A 16046-nucleotide genomic window follows, 5' to 3' on the forward strand; every position below is an offset into this window, starting at 1 on the left:
TGATCTCATCAATACTAGCATCTGCAATAAGCATGTCATCCACATACAACAACAGAATAATGTAAGAATTATCAAAATGCCTAACATAGCAACAGTGATCTGCCTGACATCTAATGTACCCTGCACTGTGCATGAAGTTATCAAATTTCTTGTACCACTATCTAAGAGCTTGCTTTAGGCCATACAAGCTCTTCTTCAATTTACAAACTGAACCTTCCTTTCCCTGTACCACAAACCTCTCAGGCTGGTGCATGTAGATGTCTTCTTCAAGGTCTCCATGAAGAAAAGCTGTCTTCACATCTAACTGCTCAAGAAATAAATCTTCAGTAGCAACCATAGCCAGTACCATCCTGATGGTTATGATCTTCACTACAAGAGAAAAGATCTCAGAGTAATCAATACCCTACTTCTGCCGAAAGCCTTTTACAACAAGTCTGGCCTTGTATCTCTTACTGTCATCATGCTCAGTTTTCACCCGGTACACCCACTTGTTGTGTAATGCCTTCTTCCCTGATGGAAGTTCTGTCAACTCCCATGTCTGATTCCCTAACAGAGAATCTATCTCATCTTTCATGGCCAGCTCCTACTTGCTAGAATTTTTATCTTGCAAGGTTTCTTCGTAACTCTGCTGTTCTCCACGATTTATCAACAGAATGTAATTTAAAGTAGGTGAGAAACACTGTGGAGGACGTATAGTCCTAACTAACCTGCGAACTACAACTGTAAGAGTGGACGATTCTGAAACTGCCTGCGGAATAATAGGAATGGGTGCACTGGACCCACTCTCCCTGTCACTCACATCTCTACACTGCACTGTAACTTCTGGTAGGTCATCCAATCTTACAAATTCGGATTCCTAAGGAGCTACTACAGAAGCTATACTAGACTTATCCTTGTACATAATTTTCTCATTGAAAATCGCATTCCTGCTTCTTATGATCTTCCGACCCTGATCATTCCAGAAACGATAGCCAAATGCCTCATTTCCATAGCCAATGAAATAACATTTCTTTGACTTAGTCTCAAGTTTACTACGAGCATCAGAATCAATAAGCATATAAGAAAGACATCCAAAAGTTTTAAGGTGAGAGAATTTGACCTCTTTCCCGCTCTAGACCTCATCCGGCAGTCCACAATCCAATGGAACTGATGGCCCCTCTATTTATTAAGTAAATGGAAGTGCTGACTGCATCTGCCTAGAAAGTGGGTGGTAGTCCAGCGTACAACCTCATGCTTCTAGCACGCTCATCAATGGTTCTGTTCATATGCTCAACAACTCCATTTTGCTGTGGTGTCTCAGGAATGATCTTCTCCATTCTGATACCCAGATCTGCACAATACTCCTTGAACCCACCATCGACATACTCACCACCATTGTTAGACCTCAAATATTTTAGTTTCAAGCCTGTCTTTGTCTCAACCATGACTTTCCAAGTTTTGAACACATTAAATACGTCAGATTTATGCTTCAAAAAATAAACTCATACCTTCCTACTATGGTCATCAATGAACATGACATAGTAGCGAGAACCTCCAAAAGATGCCACTGGGGAAGGACTCCACACATCAGTGTACACTAGATCCAGTCTTCCTGTCTTTGGCGTTCTACCACTTTTCAAGAAACTGACCTTCTTTTGTTTCCCCATAACACAACTCTCACACATACTGAGATTAACTTACTTCAGTTCTGGTAGCTTGCCTCTGAACAAAAGTTCTTTCATACTCTTTTGACTCATATGGCCAAACCTGCAATACCACAAATCTGCTGTGCTCTCTGCAACGGTAGTAGCAATACTGTTAATCAAACCAATAGTCATATATAGTGTACCAGTTTTCTTACCCCGAACCAGTACCAATGCCCATTTGTGACCTTCCAGGTGCTATCTGAGAACACCACTAAATGACCATATTCATCGAGCTGCCCAACAGAAATGAGGTTTTTCTTCAACTTAGGAATGTGTCTGACCTTTTGCAAGGTCCATTTGTTCTTGCCAGAGAGTGCAATATCAATGTCTCACATCCCCACTACGTTCAAAGCCTCTCCATCAGCCAAATACACATTCCCAAAATCACCTGCAACTTAGTTCCGCATTAGCTCCCGGTGGGAAGATGTATGGAAGGAAGCCTCTAAATCCAGTATCCAATCATCAACTGGACTATGAACTGCAAGCAATAGTGCATCATACACTTCTTCAGTTACCACATTAGCACTATCATTCTCGGTCTTCTTAGGATTTATGCAGTTCTTCTTTATGTGGCCAGTTTTGCCACAATTCCAACAAGTTGCCTGTTGACCAGGCCTCGACTTGCTCTTGCCCCTGTACTTTGATTTTGATCTTCTTCTGTTTGAGTTCCTGTCTTGTGATCTCTCTCGATAATCAACATTTAGAGCTAAACTCAAACCCGAGATCTCGCCTGAATCTTTCTTGCGCACCTCCTCAACCAATATCAAATCACGAATATTATCATATTTCAATTTAGATTTACCAGCAAAATTACTGACAGTCATTCTCATGGCTTCCCAACTATTTGGCAGTGAAGCCAATAGTATCAATGCATGTATCTCATCATCAAATTCAATTTCAATAGACGACAATTGATTTGTGATAGTATTAAAATCATTCAGATGTTATGCAATAGACGTACCATCTGCCATCTTCAAATTGAATAACTTTTTCATCAAATGTACCTTGTTATTCACTGACGGCTTTTCATACATACCTGACAAAGCCGCCATAAGATCTGCAGTTGTCTTCTCCTTGATGACATTGTGTGCAACAGATCTCGACAGGGTTAATCGAATAACCCCCAGAACCTGTCAATCCAACAGGTTCTAATTAGCATCATCCATCTTTTCTAGTTGTTTTCCCAATAGTGGAAGATGAAGTTTCTTCCCATAGAGGTAGTCCTCTATTTGCATCCTCCAGTATCTAAAATCTGTGCCATCAAATTTCTCGATCCTCGATGCCTTCAATTCATCTTCAGCCATCATTTTTTCTCAGACCCGAACTTTGGCTCTTAATACCAATTGTTGTGAAAAAATGATGACAATAAAGTAAAAATAAATATGGAATGAGAAAACAATCACACACGACATAAGATTTACGTGGTTTGGCAAATTGCTTACGTCCACGGGAGCTGCAGAGGCTTTTATTATTGAGGAATATCACACTACAATGATGGATCAATCACTAAACGTCCACAGTATTTCTACAGTATGGCCATATAATATAATAATCATATATATAGTCAAACGGCGGAAAAAACCCTAGATCGGTGTAAAATGTATTTTCGCTTGAGCTACGTGTCGAGCGCGCGTCAAACGAACTTCCTTCCCGCATCCGCTTGAGCTCACTGTCGAGCTGGTATCGAGCGTTCAACTTTGTTTGACTTCGCTCGAGCGGTGTGGACCAGACTCCATAGTACTCAACATATTTCCACACCGGCCGACACCGGCCTTTACCATCTTCGAGTTTCAGAGATGTGTTAAGCATTCTGTTATAATAATTATCTCCTCTGATCCGTCTATCTAGCTATATGTCTCGCCCAGTAATACTATATAGTATATATCCTTTACATGAACATGATCAATTAGAAAATGAAATCCCAAACTAATTAGAAAATGACTCCCACATCTTGGCGTTGAATATATCATTCTTTCTCTCATTTTAAATATACTTAATTCCAATTAGTTTTGTATTTCAAATATAGTACTTTGAACCAACAGTACTAGCACTGGAATCACTGGATGCCCTCGATCCGTCAGAACGAACCTCGCGTGCTATGTCGTCATGCGCAAAGATAGGCTCAGCTTAGGCGTCGCTGCCCCGATGCAAAGACTCGTGACCAACATCTATATATACAAGATGAAAGGAGAGTACTTGAGCTCAGCACAGTCTGCATATATAGAAAACCAAGATGGGTCATATGGGTGCTTCTTCTTTCTTCTTCTTGGGTTGCTATTTCGGTTGTTTTGGGTTTGGTTTTCAATGTTGCAGTGCTGTGTAGTGGAGGAAGAACCAGCACTTTTGTAAAGGATACTGAATTCAACAGAGATGTATCTGTTGATAATGATGCCTTTTACGTTCCTCCTTGATTTAATTAATACACCTCAGCAGGTATGTATATGTTTTTCTGATCACTGATCTCCAGCCGGTTATTTGTTACAACAATGATGATGTTGCTTTAGGTTCATACAACACAAGAAGACCACTTGCAAAAGGAAAATATACGAGGACATTCTGGTTTGTAACTCCTCCACCAGGTCCTGATCATGTTCCCTATACATTTGGTCTCATAGGTACGTATTCGATCTACTTGCCAATCTTTTATTGTTTTTTGCTCAGTACAAACTTATTCGAGATATTATGTACATATAGATTTATACCTCAGCTAGCGCTGAACTTGAACAAATTATTACTTAATTCGCAGGGGATCTTGGTCAGACTTAAGATTCAAACAGGCTAATAGCACAGTTTCTCATTACCAGAACGACCCTCTAGAGTCTAAATGGGCAAGCGCTATTGTACCTCGGAGACCTCTCCTACGCAGATACTTATCCACATCATGATAATATTAGGTGGGATACATGGGGAAGGCTTATGGAGAGAAATGCTGCTTATCAACCTTGGATATGGACGGTGGGGAATCATGAAGTTGATTGGGCCCCGGAGTTGGTGAGTATTTCATAATTATAATTATCATTAGAATATAATCAAGATTGTTGTGCATCTTTCTGGACAATGTACATGAGATTTGAAATATTGTCAGAAATCATGAATGATATATATATAAATATTTATATATATATATATATATATATATATATTTTATCCTATTGTTAACTTCTCCAGTGTAAGGAGCTAATCTTGTAGCACTGGGCACGGATTTCTCATTTGACAGCAAGACTGGGAATTTCACAAAATGCAATGCTGGATTGAGCTTCTCCATTGCGGACGTAATTGCTTCGCTGACCCTGAATGACAAGGTGATTCCCTGAGTGCCTCCTATTATCATTCAGTGAACCTCCTAACCAACACAGCTGTGGTGGTGAGGTTACCCATAGCTTTTCAACCAATGAGAATACCATTACCGTTGGTACCCAGCTTGCATTAGACCCATTAACCACAGTGAAGGCGCGGGTGAACAATTTTGGCAAGGCCAGTGCTCTTATTCAGCACAAGTGGCGTCCTAAGTCGCTTTTCACCATTTCTGGAGAGGTAGACACCAAGGCCATTGAGAAGAGTGCCAAGGTTGGACTAGCTTTGGCGCTTAAGCCATGAGTATACTCCGCTCTTTTATGGTTTGGAGCTTTCAGGTAGGTTTGAGGAACTTAGTTTAGTTTTCTTTTTGGACTCAGTGTGTTTATGGTTATGACTTCTAATTTCTCTTTCCGTGGCCTTGAATTGTAAAATAAATATTAGATGGTGTCACGAACCAATGTAACAATTTCCTTGAGTTTTTAAAATTTCATCACCTCTTCGTCTAAATGTGGGATTTATTCCTCAACAAGGGGAAAATTAATAACACTTTGTTTCTACAAAGTACAGATTATCACTCCTTACATATCTCCAACAACGTATAAGTTTAGATGCTAAGCCCTTAACTCGAAGTAATTTCATGTGCGTGTTTATTCATTCTGTTTATTTCAAGCGTAAATTAGGCAGAAAAGATCTAATATGCGTAGTAAGAAATGCCAAGCTGCATAAGCTCATGTTTTCGATGCGATGATCTACAAGCAAACGTGGATGAAGCTCGGGAGTCCAATCCCAACATTCCAAATATAAGAAATCATTATTCCAAAGAGCATACAAATGATTATTACATCATGATTGGGCATTTGTGGAATCATCAACTGAATTCCAGTATCTGTTGAAAAACCACATTGAATCTGCTTCCACCGCATATCCATCTTGATTACGGTGCCAACTGTAGTAAGCATGGGTTCGGTTCTTGATATCAAAGGTGGCATGACCAAAACTGGCCTCACGATAAGCTGAATATGCAGGCTGTGGTTCTGTCATGCTGCACCAGAGAACACAGACAATTTATATTAACAAGCCGTATACTAATGTATCAGTCAAGATCAACACTCTAGTATTCCATCATTTTTTTGTCTTACTTGGTTGCCAAGCCTTCAAGATTCCCTCCATCGCCAATGGTTATGTATACAGGAGCTGACTGATCCTTTACAGGAGTGCAAATACCATTTACAACATTGTATGCAACGTTGGATACACGCTCCTGTGATATATATCAGATCATAAGAAAATGGAAATCCACATATGTACACATATTGAAGTCAAATAATCTGGATTGTCTGTTGTGTAGACACGTCTCTGTTTATGGTGAGTCATTAAAAAAAAATGATTGCAGATTGAATCATGCATGCATATGTTATTTCTACCCTCCAAACAATTTCTAGACTCGCAACCAAATTTTTTGGACTTTGAGAAGCAGGGTCTAGCTGTATTTAAACCCTGTATTTTAAACCTGTCATACACAGATTTCAAAACTTGTGCTTATTCAAAACAAACTACCATAACTAAAAACTCAAAACTCATACTTCAATGACTAAACAATGGAAGGTAAAAGGACAACTTACGGATCGTTCATAGGCGTGAACATGACCTGCAAATACCACATCAACTTTGTACTTCACAAACCATCCTTCATACATTACTCTCATGGTTTCCCCCTCCATATAATGATAGTTGTAGCTATTATACCAGGGGGAATGCATAAGAACAATCAACCAAGGTGTCTCAGTCCTGTTAACTTTTGGCAATTCCTGTTCAAGCCATTTGTATTGAGGGGTGTATTTACCTGAAAAAGAAATGTTAGCAAAAAGTGATTTTTTTTCATTTGCTAGGAGAAATCCCTAATTCAATTGGGACTAAGGGATAATACAATTGAGTTGAGTTATGAAAAATGATGATAAACATGTGCCATCATCACAGCACCAGTTGAGTTATGAAAAATGATGATAACCATGTGCCATCATCACAGCACCATACTAGCTAAACATGAAATTGTAGAAGCAACCATGCTGTTCAATTTAACTACTTAAATTAGGAATTGGTTAGTACATCCCATGTAAAAAAGCATTGTGCCATTCTCTTCATGACCGTCATTCATATCAATGTCACATGCAAAGACAAATACATGCTTACCATATGCTGAATATGAAGCCAAGACTATGATGTAAGCTGAAGCTCTCTTGATTGAATACCAAAATGGAGCAGTACTGTTTGAAGCTTTGTAAGGCACATGATAACGTTTAGTGTAAGGCTTAAAAGGTTTGGTTTCCCCCTGCAACACAAATACACATTTACAAATACAATAATGGAAAACTATGCTCACTTTTACCTAAAAAGAGAGGAAAAAAACCTTACTAAAATTTAAAACCACAAGACAGAAAGTAGTCAAACATTCACAAACAGAAGTTACTACCAAAAATTACAGAGCACGCGATCCTTATTTTTAACTAAAGACATTACTTTCTACCATAAAAAGAAATGTTCCATGAGATTCTTACAATTTCCGGGGCAAAATCTAACTCGTGATTCCCTGCAGTCCATATCCATGGTTGATAAGCAACACTTCTCTCAACAAACCTTCCCCATGTATCCCATCTAACATTGTCATGATTTGGATAGTTGTCTGCATAAGAGAGGTCCCCAACAAACAACACCGTTTTCCCTTTCTGCGGGTTTAATTCATAATGAGTAAGAGTCCTGTTTGAATCAAAACTCTGACCAAGATCCCCTGCAAACCACACCCATTAGTTTCAACAAAGTAAGAAAGTATTTTACAAATATCTCAACACAGATATAGGAATGAACACATATGTAGTCCTAATATAAGAACATCACTGTATCCCCTAGACACATGCAAGAGATGTAGGGGTCAATAACCAGCCGAAAATGAGAAAAAAAGAGGTGAATAAAAACAAATGATAATTATCGGTTAGAACATACAATATCAGATTCGTACATTCTAAAGGAGATTTTTTTCTCTGCTTTTTTTTTTCCCCCACTTTTTTACCAGGTGATTTCTATGCTAGTCCCGGGCATGGGTCTGCTTGAACTACAATGCGGACTAAAACTTTAATCTGAGAGAAAGCATTTGGTCATACAGAATACATACCTATGAGACCAAATGTATAAGGCACATCAGGGCCAACTTCAGGGGGAGTTATAAACCAGAACTGCCGTGGAGTGTGCCCAATCCCAACCACGTAGTAGTATTTGGTGTTGAACTGCCCAGATAATAATTAAGCAAAATATAAAAAAAAAAAAAAAAAATGTGTACACATACATACATACGGATTATATAGAGGCAGCACATGAACAGGACAAAAACAGGGGAATTATGTGAGAGCAATCTAATGAAGGAATTGTATGAAAAATTTCAGTTACCCTCAAGTTTCTGATGGTCGTGTGATGAATGAAACCAGAAGTGTAATTGTAGAACTTATAGGTAGTAACTTTGCCTTCAGCCTGTTTCTTTTCCTTGCCATTTTCACTCCAATAAATCACGGTATTCGAACCCAGTTCATTCACAGTCACCCATGACACAATCACTGCCTTCCCCACGTGGTCTCCTTGTGTTATGTGGACCTTCATTCAGAACACCGACGTATCGATCAACAAAATTAATATGAAAACTATAAATCTCAAAACTTACCCAATTACACATTAATCCTATGATTCCCATCAACCCCCCCGCCCCATCCCAACGCAAAAACGGTTACATAGCGAATACCATCTCAAGACTTGCACAATATATTAAAAAAAAAAAAACCAGCAAGAAAAATCTATAAACACTGGTTCGATTTGTAAGAAAAAAGGAGAAAATAACAAAATGGAGGAGATCAGTACCTGTTGAGGCGCATTATAGCCGGGAGGGATTCGAAAGACATCGCTATCCAGAGGCATATCCGGAGTCTTCTCAACTTTTCTCACAAAAGTGCTCGTCTTCCCTCCATTACACACCACCACCACATTCAAAACCAAAATAATTGCTACCAAAGAAGAAGAAGAAGAAGAAGAACCCAGCAGACCCATCTTGATCTTCTCCTGAACACAATACTCCCGAACCTTAAGTGCACCCCTTTCAGCTCGGGAGACAAGTTTTCATCCTCATTTATAAAACCGTTCAATTAGTGTTTGACTTACAAGGAATATTCAGAGCTCCATACGAATATATTTGCATGTGACTGAGTTTGAATGCGAAAAAAGGGCGGTCCCGGAGGGCAAATGATGATTGTATTAAATCTGACTTTGGACTTGCGACTCGACCACTCGTGGGAAGTTGTGGGCGTAACGTCCGTCGTCCGGTACTGTCGACCAAATTGCATTTCTTCGATTTTATTTTTTATTTTTTTAAAAAAAGAAAGAAAGATAATGTGTATGGTTAATAGAAATATATGGGAGGTTAGATTTTCAATAAAATAGACAATTTCTCAACAAAAATAAAAATAAAAAAGACAAGAATTAAAATAAAGTTGACCATCTTAAAGATAAGCATGAATAATCCTTGATAAGGTTGTGTGAATCTAAAAAATTAATGTTACGTATAGTTATTTTTATGTATTTTTTATGTATTTTATTAATATGATTACAACTAATCACATTAATAAAATGTATAAAAAAGTACGTAAAAGTGACTATACATAAAATTTTTAACCATTAAAAAGGTAATAAATAGACACTAAAAACTTCTAATGTGAGTTAGCCATAATGAGTGCTCACATAACAATAAACTTATCTGAAGAGCTACCGTAGAAAATAAATTAGGACCCTTTTGTTAAAAGCTTAAAACCAAAGTTCATTCTTTATAATGGGCAGCCGAACGTGGGATGCTTTGGTGGAAAAGTTTGAATTTTTTTTCTCAAATTTCGGCCAAGGAGCCTTATAGTCAACCGGGTGTGAATGCTTAGTCACATCCGTACATTCCAAAGTTAAAATGGCCGAATAGAAAAGCTTGACGACGTAGAAATTAGATGCTATAGAATTGGAGTGACCTGATAGCGGATAAAGGTTAAGATGGCAATCCGTCACTCTTCCCAAAGAGAGCAACGTTTTATCCTGATTGGACCATTTAGAGATCAGTATGTGATTCATGAGCAAATGGTTACCATGTCATGATCTGGCTTTTGTGGAATCATCAACTGGATTCTAGCATCTGTTGAAAAACCACATAGAATGTGCTTCCACCGCATATCCATCTTGATTACTGTTCCAATTAACTGTAGAAGGCATGGACTCGGTTCTTGATATCAACTGGCGTCACGATAGGCTGGATATGCAGGCTGTGGTTTTGTCATGCTGCACCACAGAACAAAGACGTTTGTACTAACAAACAGGAAACCAATGTATCAGCCAAGGTCAACAGTACCCTATTATTCCATAATCGTTGGTCTCACTTCAAAATAGTTTAGACAATTGTGATGAGATTTAAAACTATGAATACAGAAAGTTTTAAATTCTATTGAGTGAAAAACACCACACACATTGCTATTGATTTCATCAAAAATATATACAAGTGTCTATGTTCTAGTTTAAGAAAGAAGGCTAAATTTAAGCCTACAATTTACAGAACATTTACTCAAGATTTTTCTAGCTATTACAGAATATTTCCTTGCACAGTTTCAGCCTATGATTCGGGTCTTGTGATCTTGATCTTGGTTTGCTTGATTTGAGGAGTCTTCCCTTATACGCCCCCTCAAGATGGGTGTGCCATCGGCTAAGCCAATCTTGATTTTGAGGAAGTCCATGCGTTGTCTTGAGAGTGGCTTTGTCAATAAATCCGCGAGTTGATCTTGAGTATTGACATGCTGGACATGCAGAATTTTCTTTTGAACCATATCACGAACAAAATGGAGATCAATCTGAATATGCTTCATCTGGGAGTGCTGAATAGGATTAAAGCTGAGTTGTGTAGCACCCAAATTATCGCATAACAATTTTGGTGAAGTTTTGACAGGTAGGCCAAGTTCCTTGAATAATGATAGCAACCATACTGTTTCAGAAGCAGCATTTGCAAGAGATCTATATTCAGCCTCAGTGGACGATCTGGCAACAACTCTTTGTTTTTTTGAACTCCAAGAAATGGGATTTGAGCTAAGGAAGCTGATGTATGCTGAGGTGGATGTACGATCATCAAAATTACCCGCCCAATCAGCATCGGAGTATGTAGTAAGAGTAAAGCTGGAATGTTTTTTAATGTGAATACCATGGAAAATGGTCTGTTTCAAGTACCGGAGGAGTCTTTTAGCAGCTGCCCAATGAGTGACAGTTGGTTTATGCATAAACTGAGACAATTTATTGACTGAAAAAGAAATGTCTAGGCGTGTGAGAGACAAGTATTGAAGCCCTCCAAGAACACTTCTAAATTCAGTGCTGTCAAAGGATGTGGTTCCATCAACCAGTTTTAGAGCCATGCTAGTAGACAGTGGAGTAGAGACTTCCTTTGCACCCATCATATTTGTTTTTGAAAGAAGGTCCCGAATATATTTATGTTGGGATAGAAAGAGACCTGATGTTGTAGGAATGACTTCCATACCCAAGAAGTAGTGAAGCTGCCCCATGTCTTTTAAGGAGAATTGAACTCCAAGTTTAGCAATGATATTTGATAAAAAATGCAGATCATTACCAGTGATAACCAGATCATCCACATAAACCAATAGATAACACAAGATAGAATTGTGCTGATATATAAACAGAGACAAGTCTGCCTTGGAATTTTGAAAACCGAGACTCAATATGGCCTGTTTTAGTGCTGAGTACCAGGCTCTAGGAGCCTGTTTTAAACCATAAATTGCCTTATTTAACCTACAAACATGAGTAGGTTTTGAGGCATCTTTGAAGCCCGGGGGTTGTGACATATAAACTGTTTCAGTCAACTTTCCATGCAAAAATGCATTGTTGACATCAAGTTGTAACAGCCCGCTAGAAATTCAATTGTGAAATTTCTATTAACTTTAGGAACCTCGTGAAAACCCCATAAGTTTTCACGAATCCATTAATCATATAGGTTTTTGTCTAACTACATAGTTAGTGTTATTATTTACTATGGTATCAGAAGTATGTTTTTGATTATTGGAGATAGTTAGAAGTGTGACGCCCCCAAATTCCGTTTGGGATCGGACGGACATTTGAAGCGTCGAGACATGCAACACAAGGTTACCTGCCCCCGTTCATGACATATAAGATGCAATATTCGCAGCGGATAATTTTTTTCTTTAGCAATACTATGCACCAAACTGAAAATATCCCAATACTTGAAACATACTTCATACATAAAGATCCATTGAATAACTAAGATCACAGCACTATTCCAAAATAGTTATGATCCAATAGTACTGGAGATGCAACTCCATCGTACAAGTAGTAATTTAACTACTATATTAACATTAATGACGCACCGTCGTTCAGTCGACTGTGTCTAGTTAGTCAGCTCCTGATCCTCCTTCAGGTCCTGTAACAAGATCTACCATTCGGGGGGAATGGTAGTTGGGACTACCACAGTGAGATTTGATTACAAATCTCAGCAAGTTAACAAAAAACTTCCATACAGACTAATGATGCATGTATGACAGTAAAAGCATAAATGCATAATCAAATTCATAAGTAATTAAAGCATAACTTAGCGTACAACATAGCATAATTGACATAGCTTAAATTGAATCATGAACTGAACTTGACTTAGCATGAACTTGCTCTGAAACTTGAATTAACATGAGAAATACATACTCCACAGTTGTTGTGGTCCCATGTATTCTACGTGTAAATACATACTTCACAGTTGTTGTGGCCCCATGTATTCTACACAAACTTGACTTAACATTAAAAATACATACTCCACAGTTGTTGTGGCCCCATGTATTCTACACAAACTTGACTTAACATGAAAAATACATACTCCACAGTTGTTGTGGCCCCATGTATTTTACGCATCACAATTGTAGTTAAATACATACTCCACAGTTGTTGTGGCCCCATGTATTCTACACAAACTTGACTTAACATTAAAAATACATACTCCACAGTTGTTGTGGCCCCATGTATTCTACAAAAACTTGACTTAACATGAAAAATACATACTCCACAGTTGTTGTGGCCCCATGTATTTTACGCATCACAATTGTAGTTAAATACATACTCCACAGTTGTTGTGGCCCCATGTATTCTACACATCATAATGTACTCAAGATGAAATGTGACTGGAATACGAAAGGACTGAAGTCCTGACGTAACATAACGTGACTTGAACATAACTTAGAATACATGACCAACTTGAGATAGAAACATTTCGTAACATGGCATAACATATAATAGACAACATATTTAACATGACATACTTGCAACAGTGAATATTACATGACTTGACTTACATGTAATAGATGAAATACTTAGCATGACGTACTTGTAATGTACAGTAATACATAACAGAATATATTATGTAACAGATAAAAATTGATGACAGAATAAATTCTGTATAATAGACAATTACATGATAACTTGGCATGGCATGACATATATGATAACATACATACATACACTGTAATTCTTTTACTTAGCACACATACACAGTAGACTGCTAGTAAGTTAAAAGCTAACTTACCTCGATCTCCGCGTTTTTTATAAAACTTCAAGTGCGATCACGAGAAACTGTAATTAGTGATTCTAAAAGTTAGAACTAAATCACTAAAAATTTGAAATATGAAAAATACTAACTTAAAGAGTAAAATTTTTATTTTACTCTCTACATGTGGGAAAATGACCGTTTTACCCATAACTTAAGGATTTTGCATACTAACTCCAAAAGTTTCCAAAATTTACATTTCTCATGTAAATTTTGTTCTAAATTTAAATATCAACTCAGAAAAATTTAAAACAAAACACAACTATGAAGAACACACTATGGTCGAAACATCCATAGGCCATTTCCCTTTATTTTTGTTGCAATTCCTTCCAACTTCAAAACTCATGCTTAAACCAAAATTTTGCAACAAACATCTTCCAATCTTAAGTTCAAAACCATACTTAAAACATCCATTTAGAAAAAGCTAATAATCAACACCAAACTTTTTTTGTAAAAAGATCCAAGCACTTGAATCACAAGTTTTGACCTTAAATCAAAACATCTCCAAGAATTTCAAAAATCAAATCTTACTTCTAACATATTCATAATATCATCCTAACATCAACCATGCTTTAAATCATCAAACTAAAGTCACCAAAATCACAAAATAAAATTTGGAGTTTTTGGTTTTACACTTAGTCCAAAAACAGAAACTTTTTCCTCAACTAGTTTTGATAAATCTCTTGATCTATGACTTATAAATATATGATCTTCAAACCAAACCATTACATGGTTTAAAAAGATGTCCTAAAACATATACAAGCTTCTAATTCAAGATCACATGGTTAGAAATTAATCAAAACATAAATTTAGCCAAGAATATCCACACTTTGGCTTATCTGAATATCTCTTTGCATAAAATTTCATATCTTTGAAACTAACATCAAATATCTTCAAAATAATAATATAACATGTATATAAGATGTTTAGGATCCTCCAATAAAATTATCAAAGTCATTAGAATAGGTTTAGACCACCAAAGAGTTAAACTTTCTCAAAACAGAAACTGTTTTTCCTCTTCCAGTTTCTAAGTTTCTAAATCTAAGAAAATCTTTCATCAAAACCTTTAATCATGCAAAAATCCTCAACCAATAGTCATATATACATGTTAACAATACTCCATAAAAATTTCGGACCAATATCTATCCATTAGCTTGGTCAAAAACTCCAAACTATAACATATTCTCCAGTTTACCTCCCAGAATGACCTTTCTATAGTTTATACAATATTTGACTGACCAAATGATCTTCAAATGGGGAAAATAAGATATCCATGTAAACTAGACTAAAAAAGGAACAACTTATATGAAGGAGACTTTATGATAAAACACTTACAACAGCTTCGAAATTGGTGTGCAAAATACCTCCTAAAAGCTGTCTGAGAGAGAGTGTTTGATATTCTTTCAATAGAAAGTGTAAATGAAGATAATTTCGTGGGGAGAGGTGGCTGGAGATAATTATGGATGAGATATGGAAGAGATGAGGCTGGAGTTGAGAGTTGAGTGTAGTTTTCTCCTACCCAAAAAAAATCTATAAATGATTATCTTATAATATTCTATCCAATAATATCTAAAAAAAAATTCAACTTAAGATATTTTTATCTAATAATATCTATCAACTCAAAATATTTTTACCCAATAATATTCACGAAAATTACCTCAAGATATTTCTTTTTATTCAATAATATCTACAGTTTTGAACAGACGTTTTGTCCGAAAATATGAAAAAATGTTATTGCGCCATAAGACTTTAAATAACCCTCCGAGTCTAATGGCACAAACCATAATACATTTTGACACTCCTAACTATCTCCAATAATCAAAAACACACTTCTAATACCATAGTAAATAATAACACTAACTATGTAGTTAGACAAAAACCTATACGATTAATGGATTCGTGAAAACTTATGGGGTTTTCACGAGTTCCTAAGTTAATAGAAATTTCACAATTGAATTTTTAGCGGGCTGTTACATAGAAGTGTCAAAATGTATTATGGTTTGTGCCATTAGACTCGGAGGGTTATTTAAAGTCTTATGGTGCAATAACATTTTTTCATATTTTCGGACAAAACGTCTATTCAAAACTGTAGATATTGTTGGATAAAAAGAAATATCTTGAGGTAATTTTCATGAATATTATTGGGTAAAAATATTTTGAGTTGATTTTTATATATATTATTAGATAAAAATATCTTAAGTTGATTTTTTATAGATACTATTGGATAGAATATTATGAGATAATCTTTTATAGATATTTTGGGTAGGAGAAAACTACACTCAACTCTCAACTCTAGCCTCATCTCTTCCATATCTCATCCATAAGTATCTCCAGCCACCTCTCCCCACGAAATTATCTTCATTTACACTTTCCATTGAAAGAATATCAAACACTCT

The 16046-nt window shown here is 36.7% G+C and overlaps 1 protein-coding gene and 1 pseudogene across 1 annotated transcript; one reads left to right on the top strand and one right to left on the bottom strand.

The window, feature by feature from the left end:
* Positions 1-3179: 3179 nt before the first annotated feature.
* LOC122310052 lies at positions 3180-5379 on the top strand (annotated as a pseudogene).
* Positions 5380-5679: 300 nt separating this feature from the next.
* LOC122310527 (purple acid phosphatase-like) lies at positions 5680-9238 on the bottom strand. The gene is made up of 8 exons (XM_043124478.1): positions 8883-9238; positions 8421-8621; positions 8149-8260; positions 7538-7767; positions 7173-7311; positions 6605-6825; positions 6122-6243; positions 5680-6024 (listed from the first exon to the last, which is right to left on the bottom strand). The coding sequence occupies exons 1-8, from the start codon at positions 9066-9068 to the stop codon at positions 5826-5828; spliced, it is 1410 nt and encodes a 469-aa protein (XP_042980412.1). The 5' UTR covers positions 9069-9238; the 3' UTR covers positions 5680-5825.
* Between the last annotated feature and the right edge of the window lie 6808 nt (positions 9239-16046).

This window comes from Carya illinoinensis, chromosome 5, assembly GCF_018687715.1.
Source record: "Carya illinoinensis cultivar Pawnee chromosome 5, C.illinoinensisPawnee_v1, whole genome shotgun sequence".
Lineage (NCBI taxonomy): Eukaryota > Viridiplantae > Streptophyta > Magnoliopsida > Fagales > Juglandaceae > Carya > Carya illinoinensis.

Bases quoted from the DNA above. Each gene is read 5' to 3' on its own strand.
- LOC122310527 (XM_043124478.1), bottom strand. From the start codon at position 9,068: ATGGGTCTGCTGGGTTCTTCTTCTTCTTCTTCTTCTTTGGTAGCAATT. The intron at 8,622-8,882 runs GTACTGATCTCC...TTCTGAATGAAG, and splicing joins GCTATAATGCGCCTCAACAG to GTCCACATAACACAAGGAGA. The intron at 8,261-8,420 runs GTAACTGAAATT...TTATCTGGGCAG, and splicing joins CGACCATCAGAAACTTGAGG to TTCAACACCAAATACTACTA.